Source organism: Dermacentor albipictus, chromosome 9 (genome assembly GCF_038994185.2).
Source record: "Dermacentor albipictus isolate Rhodes 1998 colony chromosome 9, USDA_Dalb.pri_finalv2, whole genome shotgun sequence".
Classification (NCBI taxonomy): Eukaryota; Metazoa; Arthropoda; class Arachnida; order Ixodida; family Ixodidae; genus Dermacentor; species Dermacentor albipictus.
The window spans coordinates 4,535,921-4,552,819 of NC_091829.1; the positions used below are offsets into that span (position 1 = coordinate 4,535,921).

Below are 16,899 nucleotides of genomic sequence, written 5' to 3' on the forward strand. Positions count from 1 at the left end.
CCAAACTTGCGACCCGGTGCCCGTGGCACCCAACGCATATGCACGGCTGTGTGCGAGTGGTTCATCCAAAATTGCTTCAGCCGTGCCGACTTTCGCGTGCTCGGCAATGATTAAATTCTGATGAATGCGACGAAGCCGTTGCCGATGTTGCCGAAGTTCGGAGCGAGCCGTCAGAATTTCCGGCAGCTGTTGACGAATCAACGGTGGACGAGTTTGTGAGCACAAATGACGGTGTCACGACCACAGGAGAGCCTGAAAACGAAAACTACATTGCCGAGATCGTACCGAGCACAAGTGAAAATGGGCACAATGAGGAAAGCAACGATGGTCCTTGGCCCACATCCTCCGAAGTGATTGGTGCACTCGCACTAGTCTGTGCTTCTGTGCGAATGCGGAAGGTTGCGGCCTCAGCTGCTCCGACGCTTTAGACAATGTGGAAAAGTGCGTGCGTCGCAGGCAGCAAAATTGCCCAAGCAGAAGAAAATGTAGGACTGCTTCGCGCGAAACTAAGCTAGTTTCACCAATAAGGTCATCTTATAAATGGTATGTGCTTTTATGACATCCAATTATTTAGCAGGCTTATATCGAATTATGCTCTATATCGAACTGATAGGCGTTTTTTTGTGAGTTCGATATAGCCGGGTTCGACTGTATATGGTATTTTGAATATTAAGCAAGTTAATGTTGATGTCTCCAACTATGAGAACACACTTGCTTTCAGATGACATAATATGCAAAATGGTGTCGAGGCCTAAAATGGAATCCGTAACATTCAAGGGAGGAGAGCGGTAAATTCAGCCCAGAACAATGTTGTTATTGTCATTAAAAAAGAATGATCTAATTCAATCCATGCAGATTCACAATGTATGATGTCTGAAGAAAGATCTTGTCAGCGGGTGTATCTGAAACAATTGCTGAGCCACCATAACTACCTGACGAATAGTGACAGTAACTGAGCTTCGTATGATGGCAGGCCGAAAAGGTTCTTGTTATATGTGCAGAACCAAGTTTCAAAGACGCAAACTATCATCTGAATTTTTGTGTAGCCTTTGTGCATTAAAATGAGCATGGGAACAATTACTTTCAGCTAGCATGTGCTTCACCTCTTCAGGAGATAGCAGGGCCATGATAAAAGGATAGAAGTTAAAAAGTGTTCAGAACAAAAATGAACAAAGAACGAAGTGGCTAAGTATAGATGCTTAGATCACTTTCTTTGACAGTAGGATATACCCTGCAATCACTAGATTTGCAGACCTCGATTTTTCAATTGTCTGTCCACAGAAATTGCCATTTGTGTGCTTTTTCGGTGTGTGGGGATGCGCGACTCTCGCGCGTCCCCTGATGTTTTTCTCGCATAGCGCGCCTCCTGTAGTGCGGCTTCGCCGCGTGGCCTGCGTGATGCCTGCGGCGGTCGATGTGGTTGGGGCACAGTGCGAGAGATGGCGCGAGCGTTGCGCTGCTAACGCCGCCGACAGGAGGGGCTACTTGGGCGCCGGAAGACAAGGCGCTCTCTCTTGGATTTGGGACAGCAAGCGGGACGGACGTGCCGTGCCGCGCGTGCGCCGACCCATGCTTCTGCGAGACCGTCTCGCGTGGCCGCCTTCGAATGCGCCACCGTTGGCATGACCGAACACGCGAACGACCAGGCGTTGGTATCCAGCATGGGGCGAACATATTCGCTTGTTTTCCGGTCGCGGTGAGTCGGACTTCTAGATTGGTCGCGCGCCCATCGGCATGTTTTGTGGATAGCGACTCGGCTAGCAGGCATTGATCTATGAAAGATGCAATAAATGCCCTTGTGATTGTTTGCACTACTGTGTTGTTGTTCCTTTGTCCCATGAGCACGGAGGAGAACCGCACAGGTGTAAGGGCCTTGGCAAACAATCTGTTGTTCTCGGGAAACAGGTGATCATTCACAAAAATTTCCCTATCACAGCTACCAGAGAAGGCAACATCAGAAGTGTTCAGATGGGCCCTATATGCTTTACGGACAAAGTAGTTTTTCTTGTCCTGGCAACAAAACCTCACGACAATGTTCTTTTCATCTGATTTAGTTTAGACATGACGAATTGCATTAAAGTCGCTGGGTGTGACAGGACATCGAATTGCTTCACCCATCCGCTTGACATTGGCTGCACAGTCCTCTCCCTGACTGACTGGTATGCCCTTAATTTAAACATTATTTAGCCGTGAATGCTGCTCAAGTTCTGCAGCTCTTATGGTTAGTGCTTCGTTTTGCAGAAACAGTGGAACCAGTTCCTTGTTAGATAGTGTCAATTCATCCTTTTTCACTTTGATAGAATCAAAACTGTTGCACAGAAGTCGCACACTCTCACCTAGGGACGTATGTTCCCTGAGGGTTTCCAAAGCTATCATCTCTTTAATTTAACTGTTAAATCATTAGCGAGAGTGTCAAGACTACAGCGGAGCAATGACCAAAGCAATTCAATTTTTTATGCGAAGCATATTACGAGAGCTCAACCCAGCTCCTCAGGCGCGGCGGTGTCGCCTTCAATACCACGTGACACCGTGACGTCACGACAGAGGAGAAGTGGCTTTGGCCCAACTCTTGCAAGATGGGCTGGGTGGGAATCGAACCAGGGTCTCCGGAGTGCGAGACGGAGACGCTACCACTGAGCCACGAGTACGATGCTTCAAAGCGGTACAAAAGCGCCTCTAGTGAATGCGGTGTTGCCTTAGAAACGAGCTGTTTCTAAGGCTCAGGTGTGCGTCGCTTGCTCAGGCGCACATTTCGTTGCCGCGCCGAACGCTGCGTTGCTCGAGGCTCACCGCGTCCCATGCGGGACGCGTAGTCGCTGCGCCGTAGCCCATTGTCTTACTACACCCCTTCGCGGGTCGACAGGAACGCTGTCGCGTTCCACTCTTGAAGGCGAAGCAGAGTAACCCATGAGTTGTTTCTTCGTCTAGCCGAACCAAATATAGCCAAGCAACAGCAGTTCACCAGGCTAAACAGTGGTTCAACAACTAAAATAAAGGCTAGTATGCTTCGCATCCTGGGCTTAACCTTACCTAAGCCACAGCCATTTTTTCACCAGCTCTGCATTGGATGGCATGGTCAGCAAAGATAGCAAATACACACACAAAAAAGAGGAACACATACTATGAGGCATCAGTTGTAGTAAGAAGGAATATACAGTCGCGTGTAGAAAACAAAGACGCCAACCTGCAGAACAAGGAGGAAGCAATTAGCACAGGCTCTAGTTGCCGCAACCGCTGCCTAAAAAAATGATGCAGGTCTCAGGGCAGCGTCCTTTTCAATCCTCGTTGGTGACGTCAAGCTAGCAAGCGCTCTCTTCTGGATGCTGACATCACAGTTGTAGCCACTGCTATGGCTGTTGGACTTGACAGTTGCTGTCCCGCATACATGCCTTTAGGACAGCTGCATCCAGATAACTGCAGAGCAAGTAGGAAGCAATCAGCACAGGCTGTAGTTGCTGCAACTGGTGCCCCAAAAATGATGCAGGTCTCAGGGCAGCGCCCTTTTCAATCCTCGTTGGTGATGTCAAGCTAGCAAGCACCCTCTTCCGGATGCTGACGTCACAGTCATAGCCACTGCTATGGCTGTCGAACTTGACAGTTGCTGCATCGCACACGTGCCTTGAGAGCAGGTGCATCCAGACAACTGCAGAGCAAATAGGAAGCAATCAGCACAGGCTCTAGTTGCCACAACCGCTGCCTCAAAAATGACTGAATAAATGCATCCTTTGAGTGATGAAAAAATGCTGCCATCTATATAGTAGAAAAAACGACCCAAATGATGCTCTCTCTCAAAATTATTTTGAATACTGAAATATTGCCATGGAGCTTACCAGCATGCCGTTGACAAGCTGGGCTTGTCCAAAGCACTTAAGCGGTTAATGTGCACCAAAATAAGTACACAGATGCTTTTGCATTCCATGGTCATTTGTATGCAGCTACAGTGACTGAGAACTCGAGGCCTTGTGTTCTGCAGTAGGATCACATAACTACCAAGTTACTGTGGTCGGTGAAGGAGTTGCAGAAGGATAGCTATAGGGGTTTGTTGGTATGGCATATCTTATTTATTTGTAGTGCAAGCTGAACGACAAGGACAACAGAAACGAACATTTGACACACACAGGGCTGTGTGTGTCAAATGTGCCTTTATGTTGTCCTTGTCGTTCAGCTTGTGCTACAGCAAAATAAGAGTTGCAGAAATTTAGCAGAGGTGCAATTTTGCGTTAGTCTAGCATGCAGAGATGGTGCAAGTTGTTTTGCCACGCAGCCACACTGCAAACAGCTTCTTCAAGCAGAGCTGTTGTGGGAGCTTAAAATGCAGCCCATGTGTATGTGCAGGTGCGCTGCGAGGTGCGTCAGGTCTTCTTGGAGATGGGTTTTACAGAGATGTCGACAGCGCGCTATGTGGAGAATGCCTTCTGGAACTTTGATGCCCTCTTCCAGCCACAGCAGCATCCAGCAAGAGATGCCCACGACACCTTCTTCCTGAAGGGTGCGTATTAATCTGGCTGCTTCAAGTGCCATGCCCAAGTATACATTTGTCTGGCCGCCACTGTTTTCTTTTTAAATGCGTAAGCATTTCTATGCTCACCCAACGAGGAAACCCATCCATCCGTCACATGAGACGTCATCTCTAGATAGGGCCCTCAGCAGCGAGTGAATTCACCTTTGTGCTGCCTCTCACTTCAAAGCAAACTAAGTGGTGAGAATACAACCCCGTGTGGCCGCCCCATGCGCAGCTGCCACCAGAGTACGGTTGATCACAGTTGATAATGGTTTAATGTGGATGGATAAGCCGCTAGATAGCGATAGCAGCTTATAATTGTGGGAACGTGATCACACTTGGCGCTGTCACCTGCAGTAGTCTGCTTACATCATCAATTCAATTGTGCCGCCGGCCACAGCATGTGTCGTTGCAGCGCTATCATTTATGCTAGTCGGGTCACGTTTCATAATATTGATAATGACTCTGTGCTGTGTGGAAACGAGCAAGTGGCACAATGCTTATGCATACTTAGACAACTTCCAGAGGAGATTCTGTGTGAATTTTCGTACATCAGATGGCATGACAAAGCTTATGGGCTGTTGGAGTTACTTGAGTGTTGAGCAGGGTAGAGAGCGTTAGCTCAGGCCGACCTCTCTGCCTTCTTTCAAATAAATTATCTCTCCTCTCTGTCTGCCGTTTTCTGACATGGCGAACCAGTGCCGAAAGCCTGCATGTTTTTTTAATGATGCAAGAAATTCAAAAACGTAGAACATTGCAGAATGTCAAGAAGTTCTTCAGACAGCTTCAGTGTTGATTACGAAGTGTCCTCAGTAAATGACAACAGCATGCAAGAGGCCATGTCGCCTGAGGAACACTAGTTATCCTATATAAAATCCTTAATTAGCATGTCTTTATTGTTTTTACGTTTTCAGACTTAAGTGTAAAATGTTCTGTGACATATAACCACTAAATAGCATTTGAATTTAAAGCCTGGTAATTTGTTACTTTGTCAGAAATTGAATTGCTTGTACTTCAGAAAAGAAAACATGGGCATCCAAAGGATGAACTTTCATTACCACGGGAAAAAGTGGCTGTTTTTACAGGGTGCAAGAAAATTATTTGGGGGGCGAATATAAAGGCCCTCGTTGCGTTGCAGGATATGAAAATGTAGCTAAGGAAATTGTCTTTTGAATAGCTTAAGTACCATGCACATATTTATTACATGTTGCAACAAAAGAATTTTAGAGCATCGGACTTTGTGTAGCAAGCACAACTTCATTATCAAAAACTGATACCCGTGCCACCTGGGCACAGAAAATGGCATTAACTTCCGAATGCTTTATTATTTAATGCCATTTGCGTGGTGCCACATGAGCGAATCAAATGGCATTTGCCTTAATGCCATTCGTTATTTAATGCGTTCACCAGAACTCATTCGACTGAAAAATGCATTACGCATTTTTCAGCTTTGCAAGCCATGGCGTCAAGAGTACGCCTTTCTCAGTGTAAGTAAAGTATTTGAAACGTTTATACCTGTAAGAAAACATTTGTACACAACTTTGAAGTATAATTAGCACTTTTACGAGAAGAAACCTTCTGATTTATAGTAAACAATCTGTGCGAACACAAGGATTGTTGCAGCTAGCGAAGGTGCGCAAAAGGTTGGCTACCTGTGAAGCAGACGACAGTTGGGTGGGGATGGGTTGCATTTGTGCATGGTAGCCTTTCATCGCGTGCAGGCCGTTCACATGCAGTTTTTGTGTTTACGGACTCTGCGTGATAAGACGAACTTCTTCAGCTTGGCGTTGTGACGGTCTCGCTGCGGCTGGCGCCATTTTGTTTCTGGGCTTCGGATTTGACATACATTGGCCACAGTTGCTATGGTTGATTCTAAAATACAGCAAGAAACTCAAGCTACCATGCCATAGTACGCTTAGTCTTTTATTTCACTGTTTATTACGACAGTTTAAACTTGTGAATGCATATTTATTTTTAAATTCATACCCTAACATTGCTCACTTCAGAAGACGCTGTCATCGACATCATCGGGTCATGTGTCATTAAATTTGGACATGTGGCAGCTTCGCCGAAAAAAAATGTCATTCAGAAACTTAAGGCCTTAACTACTGAATGCCATTTTTTGTACCCATGTGGCATGGGTATGAGTGATACCTAAAAAAAAGTAATGACAGTAAAACATGTCAGAATATGCGTTTTGTAGCCTATTGTGCTACAAGAAGGTACTGCACATTGTAGGAAGCTTTGTAAAATACAGTTTCTTCCTCAACAAAAAAAAGTTAGCCTCAGAGCTTGGCATGTCATTCCCCGAAGCAGTCCTTTGTTGGAATGAAACACTAGTGTACACCAGAAAGTTCGTAAGTGACTTCCATCTTCTGCTCCACATGCTGTCTCTCATAGCAGAGTTTGCACTTAAGACTTGTCCTCTGTCTCCTGAGCGGGTGGAGAGGAGGGTGTCACCCATTCCAAGCATCTGGCTGACAGTTTTGAAGGCCAGCTGGCAACAGATGGACTTTTTTGACAGCTCCTCTATCTCAGGGTGCTGTTCCCTGTGTGCCTAGAAAAAAAATAAAATGTTTGACAACTGCAATATCAGTGCAGTCGAAGAACAAAGTCTTCCGCCATCTAACACACTTCATCAGCACGTTGTACGACACAATCAGCTGGTCAGACGTATCCATGCTAAGCATGCCTGATTTATACTTTTCAATCAAAAGTGGCCTACTCATGGGGACCTCTGCCCATTAGTTTCCTCCCTTCTCTTTGCACGTTGCAGGCACATAACTATCGGCAGTAAGGGTAGTGCCCATCATATTGACCACTCGCCTGTCTTTCCATTGCATGTAATAACATCTTGACATAGCAGCCAGCGAGTGTCTCCTCATCTTGCTTTTTTCCCCCTATTGAAGTATTTGAATTAGGAAGGGAACCCACAATAACCTTTTCGTGTTGTTTCACACGAAAGGGTTTTTCGCTCAAGAAGGTGTAAGAGAGAGGCAGCCATGTAAACGTTCTCTAGAAATATGATGTATCTTTGATTTAAATATGCTTCACAAAGACAGGTCACAACATCAAAATGTTGTTAGGTGTAAACATTGAATTGAACAGTGTTGCCGGTACTCGAGCCTGTAAGGGCCTAGAGCTTATAAACCCATTTGACAACCTTATCATGCAAATATTGACAAATTACAGGTCAGCCTGTGGAATTTATCATCCTTTCATCAATAAACCACTGACGGTATGGCTGGAAAAGCTGCAAAGGCACGTGGTTGATGTGTTGAAGTAGAAATGCAATTCTGAGCAGCTTGCCATCACTGGTGGGGTCAGTCTTCTCATGGTCCATGACGCTCACAAAAGCCAGGAATGCAAAGAACCTGCTTCTGGGCATAATCTTAGGTGGAACGAGCCCAGAAAATAGCACTAATGTATTCCAGTAGAGATGCAGGTGAGGCAAATGCACATTGCTCATGTCAATGAGAATAACTACGCACTGCATCATTTCATGGAGACTGCTATTTTTCCATGAGCCATCCTTTTCAGCGTATGTTTGCCTCTCCCAAGATGTGGACCCAAGCATATTTGTTGGTATTCTCACAAATCATGTTGATGAACTCTGCAGTAAAAAAGAGCTGGAAGAAATCCAAATCCTGCTCGAAGCGTTTTGCGCTACTGTACAGTGCCACATTGAGGTCAGCCCCCGGTTCTCTCTTGCCTTGAAAAAACTGCAGGCATTTTACAGCTGCTGGCAAGAGAGCAGGTCCATGTAATTATAACTGTGAGTACACACTCCTTCCTTCATAGCCACTTACAAAAGCCAAAAATGTGTGCAGTGCATACTCCCGAAGCTTACCTGTTGGACGTGCTGGCTTGATTGGATGCGTCCTCATCATCGGTGCTGAAATGCGATGAATTTGCGATATCTTCAAGCTCATTACTGCTGCTTCCTTCCGAAAAATACACTGTAGACGTGCCCGACATGTGAGAAGTGTGACGCCTTTTAGGAATGTTAGCGTGCGATGATGACGTCACATTACATGTGAGCACTTAACGACTCTGAGCTTTGCGCTGAGCTGATAAATCGAAGCTGTGCAGAAAGAGCAACCCAAAACTGATCCTGGTTTTGTGTTTCTGAAACTACCGCATAGGTGGTGGCTACATGCTTCAAACCATGCAGGTGCTCAAAAATTCGAATTGGAATGTTTGGATAAAATTGATTGATGTTGGATTGGCAGTATAGCAAAAGAGTTAAAGTGTTGCTGTACTACAACGAAGCTGTCTCATGTGACATACAGGTTTCCTGTGGCAGTTTGTGTGACCTCCATGCACATTTGCTCACAAGTTGGCTCCGTAGCCAGCACCAAAACATTGACGCTTGTCTTTGGCAGAGCAAAGAAAGATAGAGTATAAGAAAAGAAGAAAATCGGTAAATAAAAGGCAAGCCTTATGGGGCTTCCATTGGCGATACTTAAATTACATCTTGTTTTGCTCTTCAATGAGTACTACAGCAAGCTGTCATATGTGGCTTTCTGGTGGGCACGAGTTCCTATTAGAAAAATTCAGTAATTTTTTATAACAACTGAGGTCTGTAGCCCTGAAAGACATATGCTTCACAGTGTGCATTGGCTAAGACACACCCATAGCAGGCAGTGTGCTGTGACGGGCTCACCCAAGTGAAGTGCCACAAGTTAAGAGCTGTAGTGGCTAGTTGTATGCCTGAAGTGTGTCTACCAACCGGGAAAACCGGGAATTCTCAGGGATTTTGACTAGACTGGAAAAACTCGGGGAAAACTCGGGGAATTTGTGCCTCTATCAGGGAAAATTAGCTGTAATTTTATTGAAAGTGTCAAAAGTTGCGGTAGCACTGGCTTGAGTAACAGACAGGAATCATAATGAATTGTCTTTGACGCCCTGTCGTCGGCTGGAGGAGTTGCCAGTGCACAGTGAATGACCGACTTTCCAGATGCCCGAAAGTTTGGACAGCTTTGCGGCACCACCATGTACCCCATAGAGTCAATGTATCAGAACGTCTAAAATTTCGGGGACAACAACCCTTCGCCGTCCAAACTTCTTGCCGTGACTGCAGGTCCAAAACGGCATTAATCAAAGACACCACCCCTACCGTTTTGATTACCTCGCCGCCTCGAACCAACGCTCTCGTACGCAGATTTGCTGGCAACCATAGCCACCACTGCGGCAATGCTAGACCTAGCTGCTTCGACATTCGCTGTTAAGCTTCTTGCCATTGGGTGCAGTGTTTTTCATTGAAAGAATTCGCTGCTGTCAGAAATGGCACTGACTCTGCCTTTTGTAGGGGTTGGGGACGGACTCCGGGATGAAAATGCAAACTTGGGAGTATTTATTTTACATTATATACAGGGAGGTGAAACGTCAATGAACAGTGGTACTGTCATTAGGGGCCGGCAGCAACTCGGACGCTGCGGCCCACGGCAAGAAGTTCGAGAGAGGTGAATCAGGGAATGCGGGCATCAGGGAATGCCCCAGAATGCTCAGGTCTCTCTGGAAGGCTTCTTATAAACCCTTCGAGCACTGGAAGTCACGTCATGTTCAACCAATGGGAGAGTCCGCTCAGATGACGCCACTTTCAGCCAATGGTAGGCGCCCATGCGATGGTGTCATACCCGGCGAAGAGAGTCGCCGCTTGGGCCCCCTTGCTTGATCACTTGATCCCCCTGCGGTCTTGCCTCGCAGACTGGCAATGCGCTTCTTCCCAGGAGGAGAAGGGGAGGTGGGGTGCTCATGCTCCATTGTCCTAGGACCCACCTGCTCCCGGTGCTACGGCCGCGCAGCGGTAGCAAATGTCTTCTTCAAAGGCGAAGGCGGACGATTGGGCTCTATTGTCCGAGGACCCCTTCTAATCCTGGCGGCGTACGACCTTGTTGGCACGTGAACTTGTTGGCTCGTGCGCTCCTCTGGAATGTGCTTTCCTGCTTCTGCATTCCTCAATTAGCTGTGCTGCGATTTGAAGTGGTTTGGGGAACTTGAAGTAGCCTCAGGAAACGGCGCCATATCTAACACTTTGTGGTCCTCGCGATTAGCTTAGAAGCTTGGAAAGCACGGTGCGTTGCATAATGCCTGTTTCCGAAAGTCAGCTTCGACTCCTTACAGAATTGTTACTTGGTGAAGCATACGCAAAAATATTGCAGTGAAGCATAACAAGCGTGGGAATGGGCTATTGCCTCAGGACACAGTATGTATTCCTTAATTATACGCGCATGTGCCTGTTATCTCCTGTCGCAGTACAAGCACCGATGTGCCTAATACGTGTACCGACAGGCCTTCTGAGCGTTTTTGAATGTGCCTTAGGCGGTTTGAGCCTTTAAGAGCAGAAATGACATGCATTTAGTTTTTCCAACTGGCTGATTTTTTGGACGTTTTCGCGGCTCCTAGGGAGTTTGAAAAATCAGACGTGGACTGTGCAACTGACCAAGAAGATGCTTCAAGTGGTCCGTGGAGCGAACGAGGGACGGAAGGAGGACGAGAACAAAAATGACCGTCGCATTGAGGAATGAGCGGGAAAGGAAACATGCTGCCGCCGTTTTGCAGGAGCTTGAGCTCAAAAAACAAAGTATTGGCTGATGCCGAGATGCAGGTGTCCCTCATCCAAACCGAAATCAACTCTTTGAAGCAGTGAAACAAAACACTGAGGCATCGTGTGCGGGCTGACAGTATGTCAGGACAGTTGAGGTTGACTTACGAGCTGTTGAGAGAAAATCTCAATTGTGACAAAGTTCGGGCCTCATACCACTGAGTTTGCTGTCAGTTGATAGAAATAGCTCATATTCGAGAATATTTGCTTCTGTATGCATCTCCTTTTTATTCGTATTTGAGAATGTCCGACTCCTTTTGCAATTTTTTTCTAAGATATTTTATTTGCTGTGGGTTTTACTAACGCCTCCTTTCTATTCTCTTTTTGAATAACATAAGCACTACTCCTTAGTATTCAAACTGGACTTAGTCATACTTCTTTAATTGTTTTTTCACATGCTTACTAGAGAGTGACAATATTGAGTGACATGGTTTCAGCCCGTCTTGACATAAAACATAGTTCTGTGTCACCCAAGGAATTTTGCAAAGACAGTTCGGAAAAACCTGGAAAGCTCAGGGAATTTGGAAATGTCAACTTGGTAGACACCCTGCTTACTGTATAAGAATTCATGGATGGTTATCTTGATTTAGAAAATGCTGTTTGAAATTGGAGCATTCTGTTGATAACGGCTGTTCCATGAACATTTCTAAAAGAATGTTGTTTGCAGTGTTATGAAATTTATGCCCTTTAATGTAAAGCTTATCAGTATTTTTCTGCATTTCAAGTTGTTTTTGACTGTGAAGAAAAAACAAAAAAAGTGCTCCGTGCTTAGCACTGTGGGCACTAGAGTGTTGGCATTCTCGGGGGGGGGGGGGGGGGGCATAGTGTATGATGTGGTTAAAATTTTTTTTCACATGCTTACTAGAGAGTGACAGCACCGGGCGACATGGTGTCAGCCCATCTTGACATAAAACATAGTTTTGGGTCACTCAGGAAATTTTGCAACGGCACTCAGGGAAAACCTGGAAAACTCAGGGAATTTGGAAATGTCAACTTGGTAGTCACCCTGGCCTGTAGGTTAGTGTATACTATGATCACTTTTCATCATGTATAGAAGCTAACTGCACCATCTTGACTTGCGGTGTGGCCAATGTCACGCTATGACGCTAAAACCTTCCACTTCAGAAAGTGCAGAGATCGATCTACCAATGATTCTAGCTTTGCTACAGGTGTGCAGAAAATGCACAAAAGCGTGGTGCTAGCTGCAGTAAAAAACATAGCGATCAATGTGCACTGAGCTATCGTCGCCAACCCTGTTGCCATAAACATCTTCACTTTGTTATGGATGTGCTGTGGCCTGCATCTGGTAAAGGTTGGTGGGGAAGCATCAACCTTTATCAGATGTTCCAAGTTCGGTGGCGAGGCACCTCCTCTAGGTGTCGAGCACAGGTCTCAAGGAGGTGCTTCCCCATGGAACTTCGGCCATGTCGGAACATGCATCGTACCTCCTGATATGTTTTCTCCATAGTTCCCTTCTCCTGTAATCTGGCTTCGCTGCGTGGCTTTACTGCGGTGGTCGGTACGCTTGCATGGTAGCAGGAGAGATGGCGCGAGTGTTGCTCTGCTAACGCCACCTAACGACGGGGTTACTTGGGCGCGAAAAGGAGAAGGCTCTTCCTCTTTGGCTCGGGGTCGGCAAGCTGTGCGGCCGATTCATGCTTCTGCGAGACCATCTCGCGAGGCCTACTCTGGAATGGATGAACACGATCGTTCGAACGCACCACCGTTCGCGTGACCGTACGCGCAAACGACCAGGCGTTGGTGTCCAGCATGGGGCGAACATATTCGCTTGTTATCCGGTCACGGTGAGTCGCACTTCCGCGATTTTTCACGCGCCAGTCGGCATGTCTTGTGGATAGCAACTCGGATAGCAAGGCATTAGTCTATGAAAGGTGCAATAAATTCCCTTGTGATTGTTTGCACTACTGTGTTGTTGTTCCTTGTCCCAAGAGCACGGGTGAGAACTCCACAATGCATGCCTTTTACTGCCGCTAAGGGCTCATATCGCCACAGGCACATCCGAAAAAGCTCTGACCGCCTCCCAGTACACTTATTAGGCATATTGGTGCTCATACTGTGACAGGAGACTGCAGGTGCACGCGTGTATAATTAAGTAATACATACCGTGTCCAGTGACAATTGTCCTTCCCACTTTTGGTATGCTTCACCGCAATACTATTGTGTATGTTTCACCGCGTAACACTGATATATTGAGGCGAAGCTGACTTTCGGGCACTGCCGTTATGCAACTTGTGCCTTCAGAAATTCAAAGCCAATGGCGAAAATTGCAAAGGCGGAGTCGGTGCCATTGCTGATGATGGTGGATTCTTTCAATTAAAAACACGGCACCCAATGGCAAGAAGCTTACCTGCGAACGTTGAAGCAGCTAGGCCTAGCGTTGCTGCTGTGGTAGCTACGGCTGGCAGCGGATCTGCGTGCAAGAGTGTCGGTTCGCGGCGGCGAGGCAATCAAGGTGGAGACAGTGGGGGCTTTGATGAATGCCGTTTTGGACCTGCGATCATTGCCAAAAGCATGGAAAGTTGGACGGTAAGGAATTCTTGTCTCCGAAATTTCAGACGTTCTTATACACCATCATCATTATCATCAGCCTGGCTACGCCCACTGTAGTGCAATTTCCAATGGCGGTCTGTCCGGATTCAGAGATTCTTAGCACCCTCTTTTGTGTCACAGGTCTACAGTGTTCTAGAAGGGGGCAGTGCGCTCACTGTCGTATCCCTGCGCCGCTCCGCCGCGGCGCACTCAGTGTCGACTACCCGCATGCCCGCCAGGGGCGCTGACGCATGTTTCACCTGAAAAACTTCTCTTGCCTCGTGTTGCGGTTGCGCTGGTGCGCTCGGTACAGCTCGGTTGGTTCGGCGTTGTCGGCGCTCGACTGCAAATACCGCCGGCGTTGTATGCGTGGCAATATCTCTCTGTGCCTGTGCTGTGCTTGGTGCTTGGCTCAATGTGCAGTATGTGACTGGGCTGACTGGACTGGATTGTGACAGCGACTGGGCTGCGTGTCACAATCTCAAGCACTCTTGAGCTTCTTTCGTACCTAACAAATGTAGGTTATTCGTATTTTATGACATCCCGGCTTAGTCAGGACCCGATTGAGAATTTGTTTGCGATTGTCAGACAAGCCTCGGGCTGTAATGATCATCCGACGCCCACCCAATTTCTCATTACGATGAACTGCATGTCTTTTTACAGTTTAGTGAAAACCGTGAGATATGGTAATGCGGATCCATGTGCGGTAGCTGCCTTGCTAAACACACAGCAGAGCAGCGCAAGTTGCTCTCCCAGCAACAACTTGTGGGACCAGGTAGATGCTCTCATTGTTTCGGGGAATTTACCACGCGCCGAACTAGTGTTGTCTTTGGTCGATCACGACCAGCACATAGAGAGGAGCGACTCTCGGATATGTCGCACGAAAGTGCGTAATGAAAACCAACTGCCAGGATTGCATGAATGCGCTAACCGTGTCGTCCGAAGATGAGAATCCTGGGCTTACTGCGTTGACACTGCACAGGGATAGAGGCGGGCTTCTCTACCCACGTGGAACACTTTTTTCGTTTGTAAAAATGCTTGAAGGCATGTTTACTGAATGCTTCAGCAAAAAACAACTACATGCTGATAGCATCTTGGAGGTGCTTAGTCTGGTGAAAGCAAAGTGCTCGCACAAAATTGGTTGCAGTGAGCATTCAGCCGAACTCACCAAAAATGTAATAAGCTTTTATATTACAACGCGGCTCCATTTTTTTACAAAGGGCATTAACTCGGAAAAACACGAGAGAAGGAAAACAGTCTTGCACAGGAAGATCGCGAAAACTTCCTGAGGCGAGTCTGCAGGTGCATGTTTATATCGATTTGTAAACATCTCCACTTATAAACGTTCAGCCTTCTTGAGCCTGATTTTTCTGGTCCACATTCCTTCCTCTTTTCTTTGTAAATAAACATTGCATAAGTGTACCTGGATTTTATATTTCCTTTCTATATGCTGTGTCGTGTTAACAGTGCGAACGATGTCATGCATTTAAATCATGAGCTTCACTTGAAAAAGCGATTATCTAATGTTAAGTGTCGTGGAAAAAAATGGCTTTGTAGCGCGCATTCCCGCTGCCGGCCAGCGATTACGAAAAAAAAAGGCAATGCTAAAATTCTGTCCAATATGACTGCTGCATTAGCGAAACCACATTGCACATTTTAATAGCAGGAAATAAAAGAGGATCGTCCGTTGCTTCGCGCCCTGTATATGCGTTAATAGCCAGGCGCGTTCATCCGCGCTTCCGGTACAAAACATCGCCTACGCTCCATAGATCAGCCACAGCGGCGGTAATTCTTTTCTCTCTACACTGATAAGACGCACCAGAACAAGTATCGCGCATTGCACATCGTGAGTGTTGCATTTCTTTCGGGAACTGCAGCAATGCGTGGTACCTGTTCTACTCCAACATGGCAGCGAGTTTCAGGTGACGCTGCGAACCGCGCCACCTGTCGGCGGCGACACGAAGTGCATCAAGCGCCGCCACCATGTAAGCACACTACCTCCTTCTAGAACACTGTACACAGGTCTGACCGCCGCCGTGGTCGGTTGCTTCTGGTCAGTTGCCACTGTGGTCGGTAATGCTGCTGGGGATTGAGGGCCGGGGTTTAATTGTTGTAATCATATAGGAGGTTGTGGCCAAGTACTGCACCAGGGTGGCCAATCCTGCACTGGTGAGAGAGTGTGTTTACCGGTTCTGGTCACCGGGGTCAGGCTGCACTCCAGGCCTGTTTATGAAATTTTATCAACAGGGTTTTTTTTTTTTTGATCTGGTGGAAAATTTTGCAGCACCGAGATTTGAACCATGGTCCTCTTGCACGCGAGGTGGATCTGCCCAAACATAGCTAAGTGCTACAAAGGAAACCCATACGGGTTCCTCGAAAGAAAAGCTTTGCAGTTCAAGAAAAATCGTCCTGGTGCAGGACTCGAACCCGGGACTACCGCATTTCCGGGCAGCTGCTCTACCATCTGAGCTAACCAGGTGGCTAGCAGACGGCAGGCGAAGTTGAATTTATCAGCAAATCACATGCAAAGGCAAAAGTTTGATGTAAGAGTTCTGTGGAAACCTGCAGGGTGGAGAGAAGTAATTAATAAAGGAAAAATGAGACATCCACCCAAATGTAGCTAAGTGCTATGTTTGGTAGAGCGGCTGCCTCGGAAAGGCAGTGGTCCCGGGTTCGAGTACCAGACCAGGACGAATTTTTCTTAAGAAGCTTTTCTTTCGAGGAACCCGTATGGATTTCCTTTGTAGCACTCAGCTTCATTTGGGTAGATGTCTCATTTTCCCTTTATTAATTACTTCTCTCCATTTTGCGGGTTTCTGCAGAACTATTACGTGAAATACATTGACTCTATTAGTCTGTGTTGGTGCCGCAAAGCCATTCAAATTATCGGGCTTGTCCAAAAAATTGAGCATCCAGAAAATCGTTTCTTGATTGTACAAATTAGGGAGGTTTCACTGTGCTTCACATTTTAATAAACCTAGCTATGTGCAGTGTTATAAGATCGCATGACTTTTCAGAAGAGTTAACAGAGGCTAAGAAAAAGAAAAGGTCACACTGTTTTTAACCAAAGGAAATGTCTTGGCCACTTTAGCTTCCAAATATACAGGTTATACTCATTGTGCAGGCTTGTGCTAAATATAGGCCAGCAAAATGCAAAAATGCTCATGTACTTATTTAGGTGCATGTTAAAGGGACATTAAAGGCAAATACTCAGTCAATATGGACTGTTTAAATACCATTT

General features: G+C 46.5%; 1 protein-coding gene across 1 annotated transcript in view; it reads left to right on the forward strand.

Annotated features, from left to right (window-relative positions):
• The window catches only part of alpha-PheRS (phenylalanine--tRNA ligase alpha subunit), an 86,335-nt gene that overhangs the window by 45,460 nt on the left and 23,976 nt on the right, over positions 1-16,899 (forward strand). The window contains exon 4 of the mRNA XM_065437319.2: positions 4,336-4,489. Within this exon, the coding sequence (XP_065293391.1) occupies positions 4,336-4,489 (154 nt within the window). The remainder of the gene's footprint in view (positions 1-4,335; positions 4,490-16,899) is intronic.